The 22309-nt window shown below is 45.6% G+C and overlaps 1 protein-coding gene across 11 annotated transcripts in view; it reads right to left on the reverse strand.

Moving 5' to 3' along the window:
• The window catches only part of DLGAP1 (DLG associated protein 1), a 753977-nt gene that overhangs the window by 21761 nt on the left and 709907 nt on the right, over window positions 1–22309 (reverse strand). For all 11 annotated transcript variants that reach the window (XM_004579625.2, XM_058676808.1, XM_058676806.1 and 8 more), the window contains one exon: window positions 9331–9752. In XM_004579625.2, the coding sequence (XP_004579682.1) occupies window positions 9331–9752 (422 nt within the window). The remainder of the gene's footprint in view (window positions 1–9330; window positions 9753–22309) is intronic.

Below are 22309 nucleotides of genomic sequence, written 5' to 3' on the forward strand. Positions count from 1 at the left end.
CCAGGGACCCAAGCACTTGGGCCACCCTCCGCTGTTTTCCCAGGGTCATTGGCAGGGAGTCAGATCTAAAGTGAAGCAGCTGGGACTCGAAACAGCTCGCATATGAGATGCTGGGGCTGCGGACTGTGGCTTTATGGATGAAGCCATAGTGCTGCTCTCAATAAAAATCTCTATGAACTTTTTGAATTTCTGTTATATAGATCATGCAGGTCAATGAAGAAAGTTTTGAGAATTTGCAAGTTGGGTGAAATGAAATTAATTTCTATTTCCCTTGATGATTTAATAGAAAAGGACAGGACACTATGCCTGGAGTCCATTGCATTTATATTCCATGGGAATAGTTACTATTGGAGAAAACAATGGGAGATTGCCCAGGGAGTGGGTGCCCTCTCTCTGCAGGAATGATGGAAACACCATGGGCCTAGGGATAAAGTTGTTTCCAGACTTGGTGCTGCCTTCCTCTCACCACATCTTTTCTTCATCCCTTAACACCAGCTTCCCCTCCAGAACACACCCCTAGCAGCTCACCCACACCAAAGCTCCCTCCTGTCCTCTGCCACAAGCATCTTGCAAAGCAAAAGGAAGTAGGCATTTGTTTTTGAAGGTTAATCATCAAGCACGTTACACACTATTTCCTGTTCATGGCTGCCTCTTCCTCTGTACTCACTAAGCTCAGATTGCCTGTGGAGGCGTGGGGTTGGAGCAGGGAAAGCCAGGGGGGCGGAGACAGACCCTTTGAAGGTTCAGTTTAAAAGTAAGATGAGAATAAACCCGAAAGGAGCTGGGATGCGCCCACGGCTCCCTGCCGAGCAATCTACAGCGGCTGTAGGCGCTGAAGGACCCGTTCAGAGCGCTGCTTTTTCTGCCGCCGGCCCTTGTAGCGTCATCGCACAAACTCAGCCCGGGAGGCCTGGCGATCGCGCCGATAGACAGCGCGCCACGTCTGTAACCAAAGCTGAAACCAGGCAAACCTTATTTCAGGTCCTATTGGCTGCCCAGGCTCACCGGCCTTCTGGGGGACCCGACGGCAGAGTTTCACTAACGAGGATGCTATTACCAGGCACAATGGAAGTGGAATTCATCTGCCTCTTGCACATGCTCTAGGCTTATCAGTGTCTGATAAAGCTTGAGAATTCCTCACAGACGTTGTCCACCCTTCAGGAAGCAAAGAGGTTTTGAAGCACAATCAACCGGTTTTTCATCCTCAAGGCCATTGAAATCCGAGCGCCTGGCTCTCCACCCGGGCAGACAGCATTCCCAGGCAGGCGCATTCAGTTCCATCTGGCCGCTTCGTCCCGGCGAGATAATGCCAGACAGATCTCTGTGACTTGCATGGAGCCATCTCCCCGAGACAGCTGTGTCACACAACGGCGGCATTGTCTGGGCCAAGGCGGTCTCATTTCACTTCCAGGGCAGCGGAACAAGAACTCTGTCAGCTGCCATGGCTTGTAGGAAGCCTCACTCACTGTGGAGTTGGAGTATTTTGTCATCAAGCCAAAACCCTACTCTCCAGTGGGGAGACTGACAGGTTACAACCAGAACTGAAGTCTTCACTCGCCTTGGCTTTCATCAGGGAAAACAATAGCTGCACTCACCCAGAGAATTTGTAGTTACACTTTTTGGAAGACAGCTTGAAGTTACCAGGCGTCAGGGGAGCCTTTCAGTCTGTCCTTGGTTAAGCACATGTAGCCAGTTTTAGGCGAACGAGAAAAGTATTTCCCTGCCCTAGCATGCCAAAAATAATATCCCCAGGAAGCAGCTGTCAACATTAAGATAATAGCAGCACAAAATAATTGATAACTGGGTAATTATTTAAAACTGGATGGTCCCTCTCTTCCTCAACTCACCAAAGGAGAGATAAGTATAACAACCTGTCTCCCCGCCCCACCAATCCACAAGGTGAACTTCAAATTCCCATGGGGCAAAGAAGTGTCTCAGGTGTTGTGGACTCGGGAAGATACTTAGCAAAATGTCTTATCTTTCATATGAGAATGTTGGGATAGTCTGGCCATCTTGCCTACCATCAGGTGCTACGGCCCTTGGTTTTTTGGGGATAGTGGTGGTGAATTTTAAAATTTGTACTTATTCATTCTTTTTTTATTTGCAACGCAGAGAGGCAGTCACTGACAGATCTTCCACCTGCTGGCTCACTCCCCAAATAAGCACCACAGCCAGGGCTGGGCCAGGCTAAAGCCAGGAGTTTGGGAATCCAGTTCGGGTTTTGCAAGCGGGTGTCAGAAACTCTAGCGCTTGAGCCATCCCTGCATCCCAAGGTGCAAGTTAGCAAGCAGCTGGAACTGGAAGTAAAGCAGGACTCCAACCAGGCAATGAGCTTAAGGATGTGGCTGTCCAAGCAGTGTCTAACCAAACACCCATCCCTTAGGGGAGTATTTTGGCCATTTTAACCATTTTCAGTGTACAACTGGCGGCATTAAGTGCATTCACCAAATATTTTCTGAATATTTCAAGATTGTGATAATTCTGGTATTCCACACAATGATTTAAACAGGCATGATTAGAATCTTCCTTTATCATGTGCTACCTATTCATCTGCTCAATCTGACCTGGAAAAGCAGATTACCCGGGAGGATTTTGTGATGGAAGTACCTTTGTCATGTTCCCTGAAATGAGACCCACCACAAGGTACAAACCAGAGTGCCTCAGGAAGTTCATGGGGAAATGTGTATTTTCAAAAAACTACATATGGGTTTCAAAATTGTTTTGCATCAAGATAAATTTGTCTTTCAGTTTTATTTTCCCATATACTTTTTGGCAGTCCCTTCACGTGGGCGCCCAAAGATATAAAGTGACCAAGGGATGAATTTGTCCTTGCTGTTTCTCAGATACACACCGAATACAAAATGAGCAAAAGTTGGTTACCTGGAAATTGGCCTCTTTTCTTTACTATCTCCTTTTACAACTTAAAAAAAAAAAAAAAAAAGGAGAAAAGGTTAAATCAGAGAATCCAGAAAACAAAGGCCCTCTACAAGCGAGCCCAGTTATCGAGACAGAATTGTGGTTGCCAAGGAAGCAGGGGCACACACGTAGGGACAGCTTCACTGCAGACAGTGCCAAGCAACACAAAGTATCATTATTTTGTCAAATGTTATTCATGTGCTATCTGTTTTATCAGACACTTGTGTGTCCCATGACCTTGGACAAGAAGCTGCCAGAAAGTAGTTGGAGAGCAAATGGAACAGCACCTGTCAACATCTCTGGTCCACTGTCAGGGTCATTGTCAGGACAAGATGAATATTCCTCCATGTGCTTGATTCTCCTCCTCCATGGGGGTGGGGATGGGGTTCTGCAACTGCTGTATTGTCAGATTCTTCCCCACTGGCCTTATTAGAGTCTTTGCTTTGAGCATAGAGTTTTGTCTGCCATTTAGAATTTCATAGTTCTGGTAGTTTGAAACCCTTCTGTTGTGTCTCACAGAGCATGAAAAATGCGGAGGAGGGCTTCACTGTTTATGGGAAGCAGTTGCGTCTTAGGAGCTGGAAAAGACACATGGGTTTCATAGAGATGAGTCATCTGGCCAACACAGACGCTCTCCCTTCACTTCTGTGGCAGGTGCACAGCCCCTCTGCCACCAGCATCATTGCCCGTGTTGGAAGAATCTGTCATCTCACAGGGAAATATCCCTTCCAGTTTCTGGCAGCAGCAGCTGCTGCTTAATCATTATGGTCTGAATGTTTGTGTCCCTCCAAAATTTCTGTGTTGAAATCTAATCACTGGAGAGATAACAGGCCAACAGGTGGGGCCTGTAGGAGGTACCAGGCTATGGGAGTGGAGCCCTCCTAAATTCCTGCACATATTCCTGTGAGTGTCCTTCGGAAAGAGGCCTGAGGACATGTGGGGACACAGCAGAAAGGCACCAGCCTTGAGGCAGAAAGGGAGCCCTGGCCAGACACCAAACTGCCAGCACCTTGATCTCACACCTTCCAGTCTCCAGAACAGAAAGCAATCAATGTTTGCTCTATAGCAACGACCCAGTTTCAGCTATTTTGTTACTCCAGTCCAAACAAGAAGACAATATATAAATATTGATTCAAGTGGGGTTTTTTTTTAGCTAACTAGGAAAAAAGGTTTTTCCAAACAAAACACACTTATAAAACAGAGTTCCAAAAATCCTTCTGAAGCTTCCATTCTATGTTTGTGAACTCTCTACCTTGCGTCAGAGGCTGATTTTTAAATATTTATTTATTTGTTTATTTGTTTGTTTATTGGGCAGAAAGAGAGATTTCCTATTCACTGGTTCATACCCCCAAATGCCTGCAACAAGCAAGGCTGGGGCAGCCGAAGCTGGGGGCCAGGAAAGGCATGGGTCTCCCAGGGTTCTGGCAGGGAGTCCTGTACTAAGCCGTCACCTATGGGCTCTCTGGTGCCCATTAGCTGGGAGCTGGAATGGGAAACAAAGCAGGGATTTGAACTTGGACGTTTCAATAAGGGATATGGAGATGCCAAGTATTGTCTCTTAAAAAAGATTCATATACATATAAAACATCCATTTATATGTATTATTTGAAAAGCGGAGTTACAGAGACAGGGGAAGAAACAAAGAAAAAGAGCTCTTTCATCCACTGGTTCACTTCCCAGATGGCTGCAATAGCCAGAGATGGCCAGGCTGAACTCAGGAGCCTGGCACTGCATACAGATCTCCCAGGTGGCTGGTGAGGGCTCAAGCGCTTGGGCTATTCCTCACTGCTCTCTTAGGCACATTAGCAGGGAGCCAGATCAGAAGAAGCATAGCTGGGACTCGGAGCAGTGCCCACATGGGGTGCTTGGTGTTGAAGACAGCAACTTGACACACTGCACCACAATGCTGGTTTCCCCTCCCCAGGTGGTTTCTTACTAATGTGTCAAATAGGCATCCCAGAGGCCAGATAAATGAGACATGAATATTTTCTGTATGCAGGGTGCTCACTTCTGAGTGTAGGAGAGTATATGGACCATTATAAAATTACGTTCGAAATACTTACTGGATAAACACACAGTGTAACCCAGACTCCAGGGAGATGGGCCTGATTCAGCCTGAACAATGAAGTCAGTCTGGAACAGCAGATGGGTGGACGGGCAGTATTTATGTTCATGATTTTGAGACCTACCTGGCACTGTTCATTTTAAAGCATAAATATTTCTCCAGCAACTCTACAGAAAACCCGGGTTTTCTGTTGCATCAAAATAAATGTCATGTCCTTATAGCTCCTTTACTATTGAGGAAGATTTCCCACATGTTTCACAATGGCTGTTGGCAAGCCTCATTCTGCACCTAGACTGAGGGAAGTAGATCCAGTCTCCGATGCGGAGACCAATGAAAAGCAGACATCAGGTACCAGGGTCCCCTGGCTCCTGCCAGGAGCCAACCAGGGAGTTGAGCCAAGTCCCGAATGAAGGAATTGACTGAACTGAAATCTGAAAGGTAGTTCGTCCCCTCCAGCACTAGCACCAAGTGCCATGGCTCCTTAGATACCAGCGGGTCTTTTCTTCACCCCCATGGGAAAATCTAACCTAAACACGCACTAGCCAGAAAGAGCAGGATGATGCAATTGCTAAGGTTTTGTTACGCAGACCCACCACCAACCTCGCCCACAGTTACTGGCTGGTGCCTCTACCTGTCTACGCAGCCAAACGCTAACTAGCTTGTGCCTTAGCACGTGTGTTGTAGATCAGCATCCGGGAGAGTCTCCCGCAGTGATGCTCACAGCTAGGGGCAAATGTCAAGGACAATTACTTTTCCACTGCCACGTTGTTTGTCCTCCTCATGTGGAAGAGCTAAAGGAACTTTACAGAAACCCATTTGTGAACTTCCCAACTGACTCATGCAGGCAAAAAGAAGCTCTGCGGCCTTGCAGGTCAGAGGAGGAAGGCGAGCAGGGCCAAGCTACCAGCGGGAGGGCAGACTCGGGGAGGGAATCTCAGATTCTGTTCCTAAAAATATACCTAGGAGGGCCCAGTGTGATAGCGTAGTGGTTAAAGTCCTCAACTTGCACGTGCCGTGTGGGCGCCGGCTCTATTCCCGGCAGCCCTACTTCCCATCCAGCTCCCTGGGAAAGCAGTCGAGGACAACCCAAAGAATTAGGACCCTGCACCTGCATGGGAGACCCAGAAGAAGCTCCTGGCTCCTGGCTTGGAACTGGTACAGCACGGGCCGTTGTGGCCGCTTGGGGAGTGAAGCATCAGACGGAAGATCTTCCTCTCTGTCTCTCCTCCTCTCTGTATAATCGTCTTTCCAATAAAAAGAAATATAAATCTTTAAAAAATATATACCTAGAAGCCTCAGAAAGTTCACGGAAAATATGCAGTATGAAGAAACTATACGTGGAGTTCATTTTTTTCTCAGCAAAAGAAACTCATCTTTTATTTGTTTATTTTCAAAAACTTTCTTTTTTTTTTTAACTACTCCCATTGTCTCCCTATGGAAATACTCTCTGCCCCTTGACAAAGCTAGCCTGGTTCATTTAGTGTCTCTCACACGGTTTCCAGCGAGTGATAGATCTAATTATTAAGAAATGTACTACTCCTTATTTAATCAGAGATGATAATGCCTGATTATGTGCTTTAAACAATTTTTTTCTCTTTTATTTGACAAGCAGAGAGAGAGAGAAGAGAGATTTGCTATTTGACTCTCCAAAGCCCTGCAATGGCTAGGGCTGTGCCAGGCTGAATCTGCGAGCCAGGAATTTCATTAGGGTCCCCCACACGGGTGGCAGTGCCCCCGCTACATCCTCTAGCATCTACTGTCCCCTAGGGTCCACATGACCAAGGAGCTGGAATGGCCACAGGCTACACTCACACCAGGCACTCAGACAAGGGGGTGTTGAAATTGGTAGCCAAACAGCTAGACCAGACAATTACCTGTGGTTAGCATTCTAAGAATGTCCTTTTTCTCCTTGAATTGTAAAACGAAGTGGTATGAGGGCCTGGCACTTTAGCCTAGTGGCTAAAGTCCTCACTTTGCATGCTTGGGATCCCATATGGGCACCAGTTTTAATCTCAGTGACCCTGCTTCCCATCCAGCTCCCTGCCTGTGGCCTGGGAAAGCAGTCGAGGATGGCCCAAAGGCTTGGGACCCTGCCTCCACATGGGAGACCTGGAAAAGGCTCCTGGCTCCTGGCTTCAGATTCGCACAGTTCTGGCTGTTGCGGTCACTTGGGGAGTGAAACAACAGACAGAAGATCTTCCTCTCTGTCTCTCTTTCTCCCTCTATATCTGACTTTGCAATAAAAATAAATAAATTAAAAAAAAAAAAGAAAGAAAGTGACATGAGACTTTGGATTTCCTCTGGAATACTCCAGCAAAAAATATCAATAACAAATGAGAGAAAACATGAAGAGTGGGCAGTTGTTGAACGGATGATTATACAGGGGGATTAATTATATTTAATTCTCTACTTCTGTGCATGTTTTAAAATGTCCATGATTTAAAAATGAAATGGTTAGTTTACATAAAGGTCTAGAAAGCTACAGAATGGCAATGCTTTTCCAGATGATTTCCACACAAAAAATGTAACAATAAATATTTCTTAGTGCAAAAATATCAGTTGAAGAAGCAACCACTAACTTAATAATTGCTTTTCAGAGGACAATGAACATGTGACATTAAAGTGCGTACGCACTATAACTATATTCCAATTTCAGAATTGTTGAAAATGTGTCAAATGTATTAAGTTTACCCTAACGCCACCTCTGTACGTATTTCAGGAATGGCCTCAAAGTTCCTTTATGCTCCATCCTAAGTTGACATGTAAACAGGTTGTAACCTACTCTTGCAACAGAGAGCTGGGTCTCAGCCAATCACAAGCCGCCAACTGTTCCAACTAAGTTTAAGGAAGACTGATGTGAGTTACGACCAACAGGACTTCTCTGTAACTTCCTGCTGCTTCCCATAGCAGCGCTTCGTTTCCCCTGGCTCTAAGCACAAGCCATCCATGTGGTCAGCCAGAGTGTCCTGAACCATCTTGGGTCCCAACTAACACTCCATTCTAGAATTACCAACAAAGCCAATGCAGAAACAAATTAACAGAAAAACACAACGCAGAGCTGCAAAATCGCAACTGTGGGTTTTTTGTTTTTAACAGAAAGGCTTATTAAAACACCAAACTCAAAAATAACATATAAAAGATGGTGTCCTGTATTTCTTTTATTCAGTCATCCTTTTTTAATTTATTCTAACTCACTAAATTTGAACTTGTGTTAATTACATTACTGGTTGAAGGCTAGGGGTCTGCATTGCAGTGGTAACAGCTTAAGCTGCCACCTGCGATGCCAGCATTCTATATGAGCATTGGTTTGGTCTGGCTACTCCAGTTCCAATCCAGCTCTTTGCTCATGTGGCTGGGAGGGCAGCAGAGAACGGCCCAAGTGTTTGGGTCCCTGACACCCTTGTGAGAGACCTGGAATAAGCTCTTGTCTCCTGGTTTCCATCTGATCGAATGCCAGTCATTGAGGCTACTAAAGGAGTGGACCTGCAGACACAAGATCTTTCTCTCCCTCTGTTTCTCTTAAGTCTGCCTTTCAAGTTAGTAAGTCTCTAACACAAAAGTTGAAGATTTATCTCCCTGAAACTTCAGAGAAAGTACATGTTAAACAGACTGCTGAGTGCAACTCAGCATGAGTTTCTACTGGCCTGCCATCAGCCTCTTTTTTTAAAAAAAAAAAATCTATTTATTATTTTTGGAAATGCAGAGTTACAGAGAAAGACAGAGAAAGAGACAGAAAGAGAGAGATCTTTCATTTTCTGGTTCACTACCAAATGTCTGCAACGGCTGGAGCTGGGCTGACCCAAAGCCAGGAGCTGGGAGATTGCTCTGGGTACCCCTCCCTACATGGGTGCAGGGGCCCAAGGACTTGGGCCATCCTCCACTGCCTTCCCAGCATATTAACAACAAGTTAGATTGCAGCAGCTAGGACATGAACCGGTTCCCACAACAGGACACTGCCACCACAGGCAGCAGCTTTAGCTTCCACGCCACAACCCTGATCCCTGAGACTCTGTGACATGTCAGAACAATTGTGGGGAAAGAAGCCATGGTGGAGACACAGGGCCCCTCCATGATGAGTCTGAGATTTCTCAGAGAAGAAAAGGAACATCCCAGCCCTTGAGCTACAACAGTGTAACATCTGCGCAGTAGTTTTCTTTCTATCTGCAGCACCGAAGCTCCCGGAGTCTGGGCTGGAACTGCTTAGCTCTTCCACATGCCGCAGTTGGGGTGGGAAATGGCAAGGGCACACAGGTGAAGCTGGCAGGGCGAAAACAACGGTGCCCAGAGAGACACCGAGCGAGCCCTGGCCAAGCGCTGGGTGGACAGATGCCCAAGGCGGCACTACTTACTGTCTTCCGGCAGGTTGTTTTCCCTCTCCTCTCTCTCCATCTGTTGGCACCAGCCTTCCATACGGTCTCGCTCTGCTTGGAGAAGCTTCAGGAACCAGTGGCCGTCCCGGTGGCACACTGACCTTTGCACGGCCTCCAGAGGGTCCTCAGTGATAGAGTCAATCCAGGGGTCCGGAGGGGGCAGAATAGAGGGATCAAAATCCGTGTCAAAGTCATCGTCGGCTGCACAGGCGTGGTAGTGGTTTCCTGAGCCCTGAATGCTAACGGTAGAGGTGCTGGCATCCCTGGAGAACTGTCTGGCCATCGGACTGGGACACGAATTGTCCTCCACAGATTCCAGAGAATTTTCCAGATTATCATGGAAGTCCAGGTCAGCCTGTACTGCCGTCGTCACACTGTTGGATCGAGTGAACCTACGAAAGCTTGGGAGAAGAAAGAAAAAGAGGTTTAGTTCAAGGATGTATCTTGGAGCAACACTATCTTCTCCTTTTGGTGAAGGTGACAGTGGTGGTGGGAGGGGATCTTCATCTTAGTTTCAGAGCATGTGTGTAAGCAGGGGTAAGTAGATCTCCATGCAAAGTTACTGATTGTCATAACTGTAATGGAAAGAGCACAAATATCATTTTTTAAAATATGCAATATCTAAACATGTAACTATTTAAAACATTATAATACCCAATGTCCAGCTTCCTTCCCAAATTTAGGGTGGCTTACATCCTGAAGTTCAGATTAGTGATGAGAAAGAAGACAGACTATTTCATGGTGTAATTTTCTTGAAAGTGGTGGAAAGACACACTAACCTGGACCAAGATTTCAAGAATCCTGCAAAGCCACATTTTTCTAGGGGCAGATTGACCATTTGAGACTTCCTGAAAGCAAACTAAAGTTCCCTTAAAATGACCTGTCTCTGTCGTCTAAGTTATCATTAACATTTGTTCCAAAGCCTCTGGAACACAGACCACCTGACAGCTCTGGAGTTCTCCAGATGGACCTCTCTGCTTTAATTTTCCCTCTCATAGTTGTTGCAGGCAGATGATAAAAGCTAGCCGATTGCATCTGAGCAGTTGCCCTGGACTGCCAGGAGCACAGTGGGTCTGGTGGCTGGCTCGCTGGCCTGCAGGGAAGGTAAGGACACAGGCTGGCTGGAAGGCGTGGAAGAGACACGGCAAGGAGGGTGTGGACGCGAGTGAGTTAAAACGCATGCGCACACAGGGCTCCGCTGGTTCTGGATGGGCAGGAAAGAGCGGCAGACAATAGGAAGAGAGTTCAAATAACTTGTAGAAAACAAACAAAAAACAGAACAAAAGAGAAGTTTATTCTTTTCCATAAACTTGTGTCAATCTGTTAGCTTGTCTCTGAACTGTTTTTCTTTCTTTTTCTTTTTCTTCTCAATACTTCTTTTCCTCTCTTCTCCTTTCCCTTCTCCTCTCTTTCCTTTCCCTCTCTTCCTCTCCTGTTCCTTTTCCTTCCCTTTAAAAGATTTATTTATTTGAAGGGCAAAATTAGAGGCAGGGAGTAAATGATCCTCCAACCACTCAGCGGCCCAAGTGGTCGCCATAGCTGGAGCTAGGCCAGACGGAAGCTCCCCTGGCAAGGGTCCAGGCACTCTTGGGCCATTTTTGGGCTTTCCCAGGTGCACTAGCAGGGAGCTGGATTGGGGAAACAGGCAGTCAGGCCTGGAAACCATTCTCATATGGGATATTGGTAGCAGCATTGTCCCACAACTCAATATGCACAACCCCTTTCTTTCTAGAGTTCCTTCATAGTCGAGTGTTTCAGCCCTGATTGTGACCAAATATCTGTAACAGCTTACCCCCTTAGCCATCACTAAGTGCATCGTCCTGTCATGTTAACTGTCCTCACATGCCACGTCATCCCATGCACCATCCATCTCCAGAAGCTTTTTATCTTCTCCCTCGAAACCCATCACATGAGAACTCCTCGTTCCCTCCGACCCACAGTCCCCACCTGCTCTCTCTCCCTGGGAATCTGATTACTCCAAGTATATTTTATCAGTGGCACTGTGTAGTACTGATCCTTTTTGTCTTGCTTATTACAGTGAGCACAGTGTTTACAGAGGCTCATTTACATTGTGACATGCAGGAGAACTCTTTCCTTTTTAAGGTAAATCACACGCAATGTATGAACATGCCACCTTTTTGTAATCCATTTGTGAATGTGTGGGTCACTTCTCCCCTCTGGGTTATTGTGAATCATGCTGCTAGGAACACGTGTACAAATACCTCTTTGAATCTTTAGTTGTGGGGGTGTATATCCAGATGTGAAATTGCTGGATTTAAAGAAATTAAATAAATTCTATATTTAATTCTTAAGGAACTGCTATACTGCTTATTGTAATGGCTACACTATTTTACATTCCCACCAATAGGGCGCAAGGGTTCCATTTTTCTCCATATCTGTACCAATACTTGTTATCTTCTACATTTAATAAAATTATTTATTTATTTGAAAGGCAAAGAGAGAGAGAGACAGTGTTGGGATGGGGAGGGGCGGAGAGAGAAGAGAGAGATGAGTCAAGGGGGAAAGAGAGAGAGAGAGATTTTCCATCTACTGGTTCTCTCCCCAGGTGGCTGCAACAGTCTGCTCTGAGCCAAAGCCAGGAGACAGAAATTCTATCTGGGGCTCCCAGGTGGGTGACGGGGGTGAAGTAGCTGAGCCATCCTCTGCAGTTTCCTACGCACATAAGCAGGATGCTGGACCAGAAGCAGAGCAGTAAGAACCCTACTTGTCACTCAAATGACAGATGCCAAAGCCCTAACTCAGCCCACTACCACACAAGGCCGGCCCCTAGTCTCTGCATGTTAAAAATCATCACTCATGCTAATAGGTGTTAGATAGTATACTTTCTTGAGTAGTTTATGACTTTTAAGATTTTACCTGCCAGTTAACTTCCAATGTGTATCCTATTTAACAGTGCCAAAGTTAAAGGATCATATGCCACGTAATGCTTGTGGGACATTAAATATACCAGGTTATATTTTGTTCCTTAAAGTCCTTGTGGGGGGGAGTTGGCGTGCGTGATAGCCTAATGGTTAAATCCTCATCTCGCATCTGCTGGAATCCCAAATGGAAAAGCAGCAGAGGATGGTCCAAAGTCTTGGGATCCTGCACCCAAGTGGGAGAACCAGAAAAAACTCCTGACTCCTGGCTTTGAATTGGCTCAGCTCTGGCTGTAGCAGCCACTTAGGGAGTAAACCAATGGACAAAAGATCTTTCTCCTCCTCCTCTCTGCAAATCTGCCCCCCCTCCCTTTTTTTTAAAGAGTCAATTAAGACTAAGATTCAAATCTTTTTTAAAAAAAGACTAAGATTCAGTCCATCAAAAATAAGAACAACTGGGCCCGGTGAGGTGGCCTAGCAGCTAAAGTCCTTGCCTTAAACGCACTGGCATCCCATATGGGCACAGGTTTTAATCCTGGCAGCCCTATTTCCCATCCAGCTTCCTGCTTGTGGCCTGGGAAAGCAGTCAGGGATGGTCCAAAGCCTTGGGACCCTGCATCCGCGTGGCAGACCCAGAAGAGCTCCAGGCTCCTGGCTTCAGATCAGTGTAGCTCTGGCTATTGTGGCTGCTTGGGGAGTGAATCAATGGACGGAAGATCTTTGTCTCTGTCTCTTCTCTCTTTCTATATCTGACTTTGCAATAAAAATAAATCTTTTTAAAAAAAATTAGAACAGCCAATACAGTACCTGAAAGTGGCTATTTTGAGAGCTCTAGCAAGACTGGAAGTCAAGAACCAAAAAGGATACAACACCTCAATAAATCTATTTATTGCCCTAGAAAATAAATCCCAACGAAGAAGGGGCTGCAGGGTTGACTGGTGCTACTTGTTAAGATGCCCCATTCCATTCATTTCATTTCAGTCTCACCATTTGTTGTTTGCGGGAAATGCAGCAGGGACAGGCATTTGGCGCCATGGTTTAGGTTACCTTTGGGACACTTGCAGTTCAGCCAGGTTTCAGTCCCAGTGTTGCTTCTGGTCCCAGCTTCATGCTTCTGTGTAGCCCAAGAGGCAGCAGGTAATAATACCCCAAGTCCCTGGCCCCTGCCTCCCAGCTGGAGGGCGCAATGGAGTTCTGGGCTCTGGGCTTCAGCCCTGCTCACCCCTGGGAGTGAACCAACAGATGGAAAATCTCTTTTTGCCTGTCTCTGCTTTTCTAATAAAAATGAAAATAACTAAAAGTATTTTTAAAAAAGGCAAATCCCTGCAGTTAAATTGGTCATTTTTTTAAAAAGCTCTTTCACTCTCAAATGTACAAAAAAAAAAAAAAAAAATCACCACAAAGGTCTGTGTTACAAATCTCTTCTACTAGCAATGAAAGGAAAAACAGCTTTGCTAAAATGTTTTTCCACCTAGCACTCATTTCTTGGCTGCGAGCAGGGCACTCTGGATGGTCCCTGCTCAGCCCCAAATGTTCCATGTCCGCCCCTGGAGCTGAGCTCTCTCCAGCTGCGCATGTGTCAACTGGATGATTCTCCTTGCAACAGTTGACGTCTTGGCTGTTCCACTTACACGAAATCCCAACGACCAAAACATCAGGTTTCACTCTCCAAGGTCACATATTGCCAAAGGCATCACGTTTCCAAGCTGGAACAAGCCCTGGTTCCTCGCCGTTTCCAATCAGTGCACACTTGCCAGACACAGAAGCCGATGTACACAGCGGAAGAGAACGGCCTGCTTGTCCACGCCTCCGTTTTTATCCACACACAACTGTACGACCGGCATTCCTGAACACTGTCTCCTGGCTATGGGTCTTGTAAAGGATCCACCTTCTTAAGAAAAAAAATGACTTGGCAGTAGATTAATAGAAGCTTGCAGTTTAGTCACCCAGAAAAAAAAAAAAATAAAAGTTAAGTAAAATGAAAATGGTTTGGGATTAAAAGCGGTGCCTTTGAACTCGGGCAGTCCTGTCCAAGCTGCTAGTTTTCATCAATTAACTTCCTTAAGCAAGTGCTTTCAAAGAATGTTCTGCTCTATGAAACGTTTCATGTCTTTCATGTGCAAAGTTCCTTGTGGGTGAAGGGGTTCAAGAGGGTTGTTATTGTTGTTCTCAATGTTTGATAGGAACTCAGCAGGCTGTCCCTAGTCACTCCTGTACCTTTCAAAAGAACCGATCCCTTGGTGGGTGATGGTCTGAACCTAAAAGCCTGAGCCCGGCAGCTTGCTAGTTCTGAGCCCACACTCTCCAGACCTGAAGCATCTGCCAGCCCCTCGTGCCCTGCAGGCACCATGTGTAATAACTACAACCTGGGAAAAACGCAGGCCAGTATTTTGGCCAAAGGAGCAGAAAAGCATGAAAGCAAAGACTGGATGAACCAGTATGAAGTACAGTAGGCGCTCTGTTCTGCTGGCCGGGCACAGTCGCCTGCTGCCGCACACCGCTGCTGTTGTTTCATGCCCCTTCCATGGCACTGGCTTTTATTTCTCATCAGAGAATTTTCTACACCCCTGTTAAGACTTTTCTGTACAGCAGGTTACAAAACAACACGCAGGTGGCACATGGCAAAGGCCATCCTCACGCCTCCATCTGCTAAGGCTGCAGGTGGGTAACAGAAGGGGACACGGTCATAAACCAGGTGTCATCACAGTGTCGCCTGGCCTCTGACTGGTGTCTCTACCCTGTCGGTCGCAGGGCGACAGTTCTGCCACGTTAAATCCAGTTTCAACGAGGGAGGTGTCCATCTCCCTCTGTTCCTCCTCTCTTTGCAGGATCCTTTTAGTCTATTTTCCTGAGCCCTTCTGCCAAGGCCTGGGAATGGGCTCTGCAACGCTGCTCCTCCCAAGTGCAACTCCACGAAGTGGCTTCCTTGAAGGGAAAGTCCAAGATGCTTGTTATATTAGAAGAAAATCAAAGAAAGGTGTGGCAGTGAGGGAACACTTCTGGAGTTGGGTGCACACTTAGGCCTCGCAGGCACAGCATGGGGCCCGGGGCTCAGTACGGCTAGCTTTCCAATTCCAGCTGCCTGCCACTGTGCACCTAGGAGGGGGGTGGCAGGTGGGGTGACAGTGTAATAACTTGTGTACCTGACACTCACCTGTGAAACCCATATGGAATTTCTGGCTCGTGGTTTGAGTTTAGCCTAAACCTGGCTGTTGTGGCTATTTTGAGAAAGTGAACCAGTACATGAAGATTTCTCTTTCACGTAAATGGATAAAGCTTTTTTAAAAAAGCCTTGGGCCTGGTGCAGTGGCCTAGTGGCTAAATCTTTGCGTTGCACATCTGGGATATCATATAGGCGCTGGTTCATGTCCTGGCTGTTCCACTTCCCATCCAGCTCCCTGCTTGTGGCCTGGGAAAGCAGTTGAGGATAGCCCAAAGCTTTGGGACCCTGCGCCTGTGTAGGAGACCTAAAAGAACATCCTGGCTCTTGGCTTTGGATTTACTCAGCTCTGGAAGTTGCAGTCACTTGGGAGTGAATCAGTGGATGCAAAATCTTTCTCTCTGTCTCTCCTCCTCTCTATAGATATGACTTTACCATAAAAATAAATAAGTCTTTAAGAAAAAAAAAAAAAGGGCCCGGCGCAGTGGCCTAGCAGCTAAAGTTCTCACCTTGAACGTGCCAGGATCCCACAGGGGTGCCGATTTTAATCCCAGCAGCTGCTCCACTTCCCATCCAGCTCCCTGCTTGTGGCCTGGGAAAGCAGTCGAGGACAGCCCAAAGCCTTGGGACCCTGCACCCGCGTGGGAGACCCGGAGGAGGTTCCTGGCTTCAGATCAGCTCATCTCCAGCCATTATAGCCACTTGGAGAGTGAACCATCACTGTCTCTCCTTCTTTCTGTATATCTGCTTTTCCAATGAAATAAAGAAATCTTAAAAAAAAGAAGAAAAAGAAACTATCTCAAAATAAGCCTCTTTTAATTATTTAAAATCTTGCATGCTCATCATTCTTTTGCTTGAAGGTTTCTTTAAGCCAGAAAAAAAAAATTAGTTTTCTCTGTAAAGATCCTTGCCACTGTAAATGCATTTTGTGAAACAAACAAAAAAAAAAAAAAAAAAAAAAAAAGGAGGGGATGGAACACACATCACGTGATAGCTTCTGGAAGGGCCCTGCCTGCCTATTGCAGCCTCCTTGGGTACCAGCTGGGCCAGTGCACCTCTCTCTGCCAGGCTATCACTACAGGAGCCTCACCAACACGACCCTGAAGTGAGCGTGCCCAAGAAGGAACTCCTGCCCTGGCAGCCCAGGACATCAGGTCAGTCCTTGCTACCGACTCGACGAAACCAAAGCACCAGAGGTTTCACCAACCGTTGTTCTTATTTCTGGACAAACGGAAGGCACGGGCTTAGGAAACCACATGATGATTTTTGTCTGCAGACTCTCATGGAAAACAGGTAAAGGAGAGAGAAGGGAGGAAAGATGGAAGCAAGAAAGAGAGAAAATAAGAAGAGAAAGAGAGAGAGAGAGAGAGAGCGAGAGAGAATGCGTGAATTCTATCCAGAATTTTGCCAAGTTTCAGGCTTTGAAATCTGAAATGCACAAATGCCACACCTTTAACAGTCAGGTGCACAGTAAGGAACTATTTGGCTAGGTTGTGGCATTGGTGATTTGTGGTTACTAAGCTCTGTGGTACTCCAAGGAAACTATGAGGGGAGGGTATCGATTCAGAACTTCTGGTGTGCCAAGGAGAGATATTTTTGGCTGCCAAAGGTTTTCTAACCCTGTGGTTCCTGAACCAACTGTCATAATTTTGACTTTCTGTTATAACACCTTGGTGAGTCGAAAAGAAACACATCACTACAAACCCAAGTGTTGACGTATTTATGCCACTTGCCACCCAAAGAGATCTGTACAGCAGGAGACACGTGCTACAGGAAACAGGGTAAATTCCCTGTTTGTCCCACTCACCAAAGAGGCTGTGAGTTTTGATGTGGGAAAAATGAGGGAGATTTAAAAAATTCAGAGTTGGGCTACTTATAGAAAAAGAAACAAATCTGGGGGGAAAAGTACCCCCCACCCCCGCCAAAAAAATCCCTATTCGCTGAGGCCCTGGTTTCCAGGAACCAGGAGTGGCTGTCATGACTGATTGGTAGTGCTTTTCTTCCACCGTGGGGACTCCGGCTGTGCGTCTCAGGTCTGCTGGAGTGGCAGGTGTCACAAGCTCATGTTGATGGCAACCTTTTCTTGCCTTTGGCGTTGTGTGTGCTGGAAGTCTGAGCAGCATGCAGAATATGTAAGGCTACTCCAGGAGAGTAGGAGGTGGCTCCACCAGCTGGAGGTGAGAAAAAGCAGGAGGTTTTATACAAATCCTCAAACCGCCCATTTGTTCCTGATTAAAACTCAGCAACACGGGCCATAGATGCCGCTGTCTATGAGTGGGTCCCATCCGGACACACTGCACCGCTGCCAGACCCTCACTGCTTATCAGCCTCACCATTTTCAACAACAGCAATAACAACAACAACAACAACAACAAATTGCAACAGGAGGGTGTGATGAGGGAAAGTGGCCACATAATGGTTTACCATCCACATATCCTAGGAAAAGCTTTTTTCTCTAAGTTCCTGAATTTAGGAACTTAGAGGTGAATAGTCCTGACTCTTGCTTGGATGACCTCTGAAGATCCCCGAGAGTTAAAAAAAAAAAAAAAAAGTCTTTCACAAAAATTCAGGTGGAGGTGTTAAATTACATACACATTATCAAAAAAAAAAAAAAAAAAAAAAAGAATCACTTAAGGGGCTCATGTTGTAGCACAGTAGGCAAATCCGCTGCTCATGACACCAGCATCCTATACGGGCACTGGTTCGGGTCTTGGCTGCTCCACTTATATTCAGTTCCCTGCTAAATCACCTGTGAAAAACAGTAGAGGATGGCTCAGGTGTGTGGGCACCTGCTACCCACACAGGGCACCTGCATGAAGCTCCTGGCTCCCAGTTTTAGTCTGGTCCGACCCTGGCCATTGTGGCCACCTGGGGAGTGAAGCAGCAGATGGAAGATTTCACACTCTCTGTCTCTCCCTCTCTCTCTCTAACTCTTTCAAATACATTAATGAAAATTTTCTAAAACTGGGGACTTCTCTTTCTTGAAAACTATTGGTGGCAAGGGGTCGGGTAGGAGTGGGAGGACCATGAAATCAGGAATTCCATCCAGATGAGCCATGTGGTAGAAGGAGCCCACCTCCTTGGCCTGTCCTCTGCCACCCTCAGTGGGGAGCTGAACTGAAAACAGAGCCGGGGCACTCAAGTCATGGGGTCCATGGTCCCAAGTGGCAGCTTACCTCACTGTGCCACAAAGCAGGCAGTGGCCAGTAGTTTCTTTCTATATGGTCACTAAAGACAGATGCCATTGTCAATAAAGAACCAAGAAATACACACTTCTGAAAACGCTATCTCCTCTTAATGCTTCCAATTATAATGATGGGAGAGAATTTGCTTTACATTGTTCAAAACATGTCATAAGAACATAAGCCCCAACTACTCAGACAATAGGGTTGTGAACCAGCAGCTGGAAGATATCTTTTCTCTCTTTTCTTTCAAGTAAGACTTTCAAGTTTCTCCACCTTCAAGTAAATCAATGAATTAAACATTTTTTGGAAAGGCGATCCAAGCTACAATAAAGCTATAATAGCCAAGACAAAGTGGTATCGGCATGAAGGTAAAAAAAAAAATAGATCCATGGAAGGGAACATGGAGCAGAAATGCAGAAATAGACCCATACTTGAACGGCTAATGGATTCTTCAAAAAGGATATCCAAACGCAAAAATTAACCTTTGATCAATCCTTCACACCATACAAAAAAATGAGCTTAAAATGGAGCTCAAACCATAAAACCTACAACTTAAGACAATTCAAGAAAAGAAGGCAGGGCAAAGATCCCTGGTAACTTTGAAAAGATTCCTAAGCTATGACACTGAAAACATGATTCATGAAGGGGAAGTGGGACTTCATTAAAATTATTCATTTCGGTCTATGAACTCTATTAAGAGACTCAAGAGGTAAGCCATGGATCGGGAGAAAATATTTACAAATCACATATCTGAGAAAGGTCTTGCCATACAACCTAACAATGAACAACTCAATCTAAAAATATATCAAGAAGCACCTGACCAGAAAAATTATATGGGTAACAGTATGAACTCATGAAAATGAAAACCACTATAATACTCTGTTAGGGAGTCTTCAGAAAAATCCCTGGAAATGCATATAATGAAACAACTGTGCCCAAATTTCAAATTTTCTGTGCCCAAATCAACCTATTTCTTAGTCTTATTTTATTTATTTGACAAGCACAGTTAACAGAGAAAGAAGGAAAGACAGAGACAGATTAAGAGAGATACACACAGAGGGAATATCTACTATCTGATCGTTCACTCCCCAAATAGCCAGGAAAAACCCAGGGCCCTGGAATTCCATCCAGGTGTCCCATGTGGGTAACCCGGATCCAAGTTCTTGAACCATCGTCTGCTACTTTCCCAGGTGCATTGGCAGGCAGCTGGATTGGAAGTGGAGCATCTGGGACTTGAGCTGGCATTCATGTGGGATGCAGCATTTCAGGCAGCAACCTAAACTACTGTGTTACAATACTGGCCCATAAACTTGCCTTTTAATTCCATTATACATAAACTTTTGAAGTCCCTTTGTGTACCTACTCGTAGTCCTAAATTAAAGTTTGAGCAAGGATGGGCATTGGGTATGCTAGTTTAGACCACAGTCAGTTGGAATGCCTGCCTCCCAAATTGCCCTCGGAGCATGCTCCACGTCAGAGACCCTGGGATGGGAGGCTGGGTGGGGCTTCTCCCTTTATCTCCTCCCTTACTCCAGATACAATAACAGAGAGAGAGAGAGAGACAATGTGGAAACAATGGTTCTACCCATTTTCCTGTAACCCTTGACCCTCTGTGCCCTAATCAACTATGTAAAGATTATATTAAAAAAAAGTTCATGAGAAAAGTGTGGGCAAAAATACACCTGTTTGTATATAATAGAGTATTATTCAGTCATTAAAATTGATGCAATCTTATAATTTATGACAACATGTTTCATATAAATAGCATGCTCATTAACTTGGATATGCTGATTTTATTGTTATATAAAGTATGTATACACACATATGTGTATATATATCAGAATATATATATAAATATAAGAATAGCACATGGGGGGCCTGGTGCAGTGGCCTGGTGGTTAAAGTCCTCGGCTTGAATGCGCCCTGGGATCCCATATGGGCGCCGGTTCTAATCCCGGCAGCTCCACTTCCCATCCAGCTCCCTGCTTGTGGCCTGGGAAAGCAGTCGAGGACGGCCCAAAGCTTTGGGACCCTGTATCCGTATGGGAGACCCGGAAGAGGTTCCTGGTTCCTGGCTTCACATTGGTGCAGCACCGGCTGTTGCGCTCACTGGGGAGTGAATCATCAGACAGAAGATCTTCCTCTCTGTCCCTCCTCCTCTCTGTATATCTGACTTTGTAATGAAAAATAAATAAATCTTAAAAAAAAGAATAGCATATGGGAGCTCACAAGTATTTATAGTTGTTATGTATCAATTAAAAATTTTGTACCCATTTATTAATTCATGATTAACAAATTGGACATGAAGATATTAATTTTATTCCCTTATCAGTTTCACAATAGAAAAATGCTACCTTGCTTTTTCTAATAAAATGAATGTTTCAGTAACACGTAATCATTGTAAAAAAAGAAAGAAAGAAAGAAAGAAAGAAAGAAGGAAAGAAACAAAGAAACAAAGAAACAAAGAAGGAAGATAGGGACTAACATGATGGCTCCACTGGTTAATCCTCCACTTCCAAGAGCCAACATCCAATATGGACATCAGTTCATGTCCTGGCTGCGCCACTTCCCATCCAGGTCCCTGCTTGAGCCTAGAAAAGCAACAGAGGACGGCCCAAAGCCTTAGGACCCTGCATCCACGTTGGAGACGTGGCTCCTGGCTCTGGACCGGCTCAGCTCTGGCTGTTGTGGCCACTTGAGAAGTGCACCAGTGGGTGTAAAATTCTTCTGTCTCCCTTTTCTCTGTAATCTGCTTTTCCAATAAAGATAAAATATTTTTTTTTTAAGAAGTAGGTAATATACTAAGGTACTTCAAAAAGTTTGTGGAAAATATAATTGAAAGATATATTTGGTGGGCTTGTGTTGTGGTAACAAGTGGGTAAAGCCACTACATTCAATGCTGGCATCCCACATGGGCCCCGCTTGCTGTGCCAGCTGCTCCGCTTCTGCTCCAGCTCCCTGCTGAGGGCTTGGGAAGAGTACTGAGGGCTGGCGCAAGCCCCTGCACCCATGTGGGAGATCCAAACGAAACTCCTGGCTTCAGCCTGACCGCGTGCTGAGAGCTGCCACCCATGGGGAGTGAATCACCAGCTCAATTTCCTTCTCTGTTACTCCAAGTTTTAAAATATATCAATCAATAATTATTTATTCATTAATTTTTAAAGATTTGCTCCCCCAAAATGCTGCAACAGCAGAGGCTGGGCCAGGCCGAAGTCAGAAAGCAGAAACTCAATCCAGACCCCCTCTGTGGTTGGCAGGGAACGCGGCCTCTTGAGCCACCTCCTCTGCTGCTGCCAAGGGCAGCCGAAACTCAGAGCCAGGTACAGGAGGAAGCATTCCAGTTAGTCCTTTAGCCAACAGGCCAACCGTCTGCTCCCAGGCTGGATCTTTGAAAGCAATTTTTGTATATTTTAAAGGATGCATGCACTCCCCTAGCTTTTGTCAATTACTCCAGAACCTGCCGGAGGGCTGACACATGAACATGCTGCTGTAGATTTTTCCTTAAGGAAATTTGCATTCTCCTTTTCTAATAAATGCTATGATATTCTGTGTCCACCATCACAGAGCTCTACAGCTACCAGTGTGGTTCAGCAAAGAAGTCCTCATTTGAAGGCGTGTGAAAAGTACACTTGTTATCTGGAAGGAAAGGGGAGGTCCCTGGGAGCCTCTTGGCTTCCTCACCTTTGTCAACTGAAAGGACTGGTTTGCTAGATCTGCTAATTATCTGCTTGAAA

Source organism: Ochotona princeps, chromosome 18 (assembly GCF_030435755.1).
Source record: "Ochotona princeps isolate mOchPri1 chromosome 18, mOchPri1.hap1, whole genome shotgun sequence".
NCBI lineage: Eukaryota > Metazoa > Chordata > Mammalia > Lagomorpha > Ochotonidae > Ochotona > Ochotona princeps.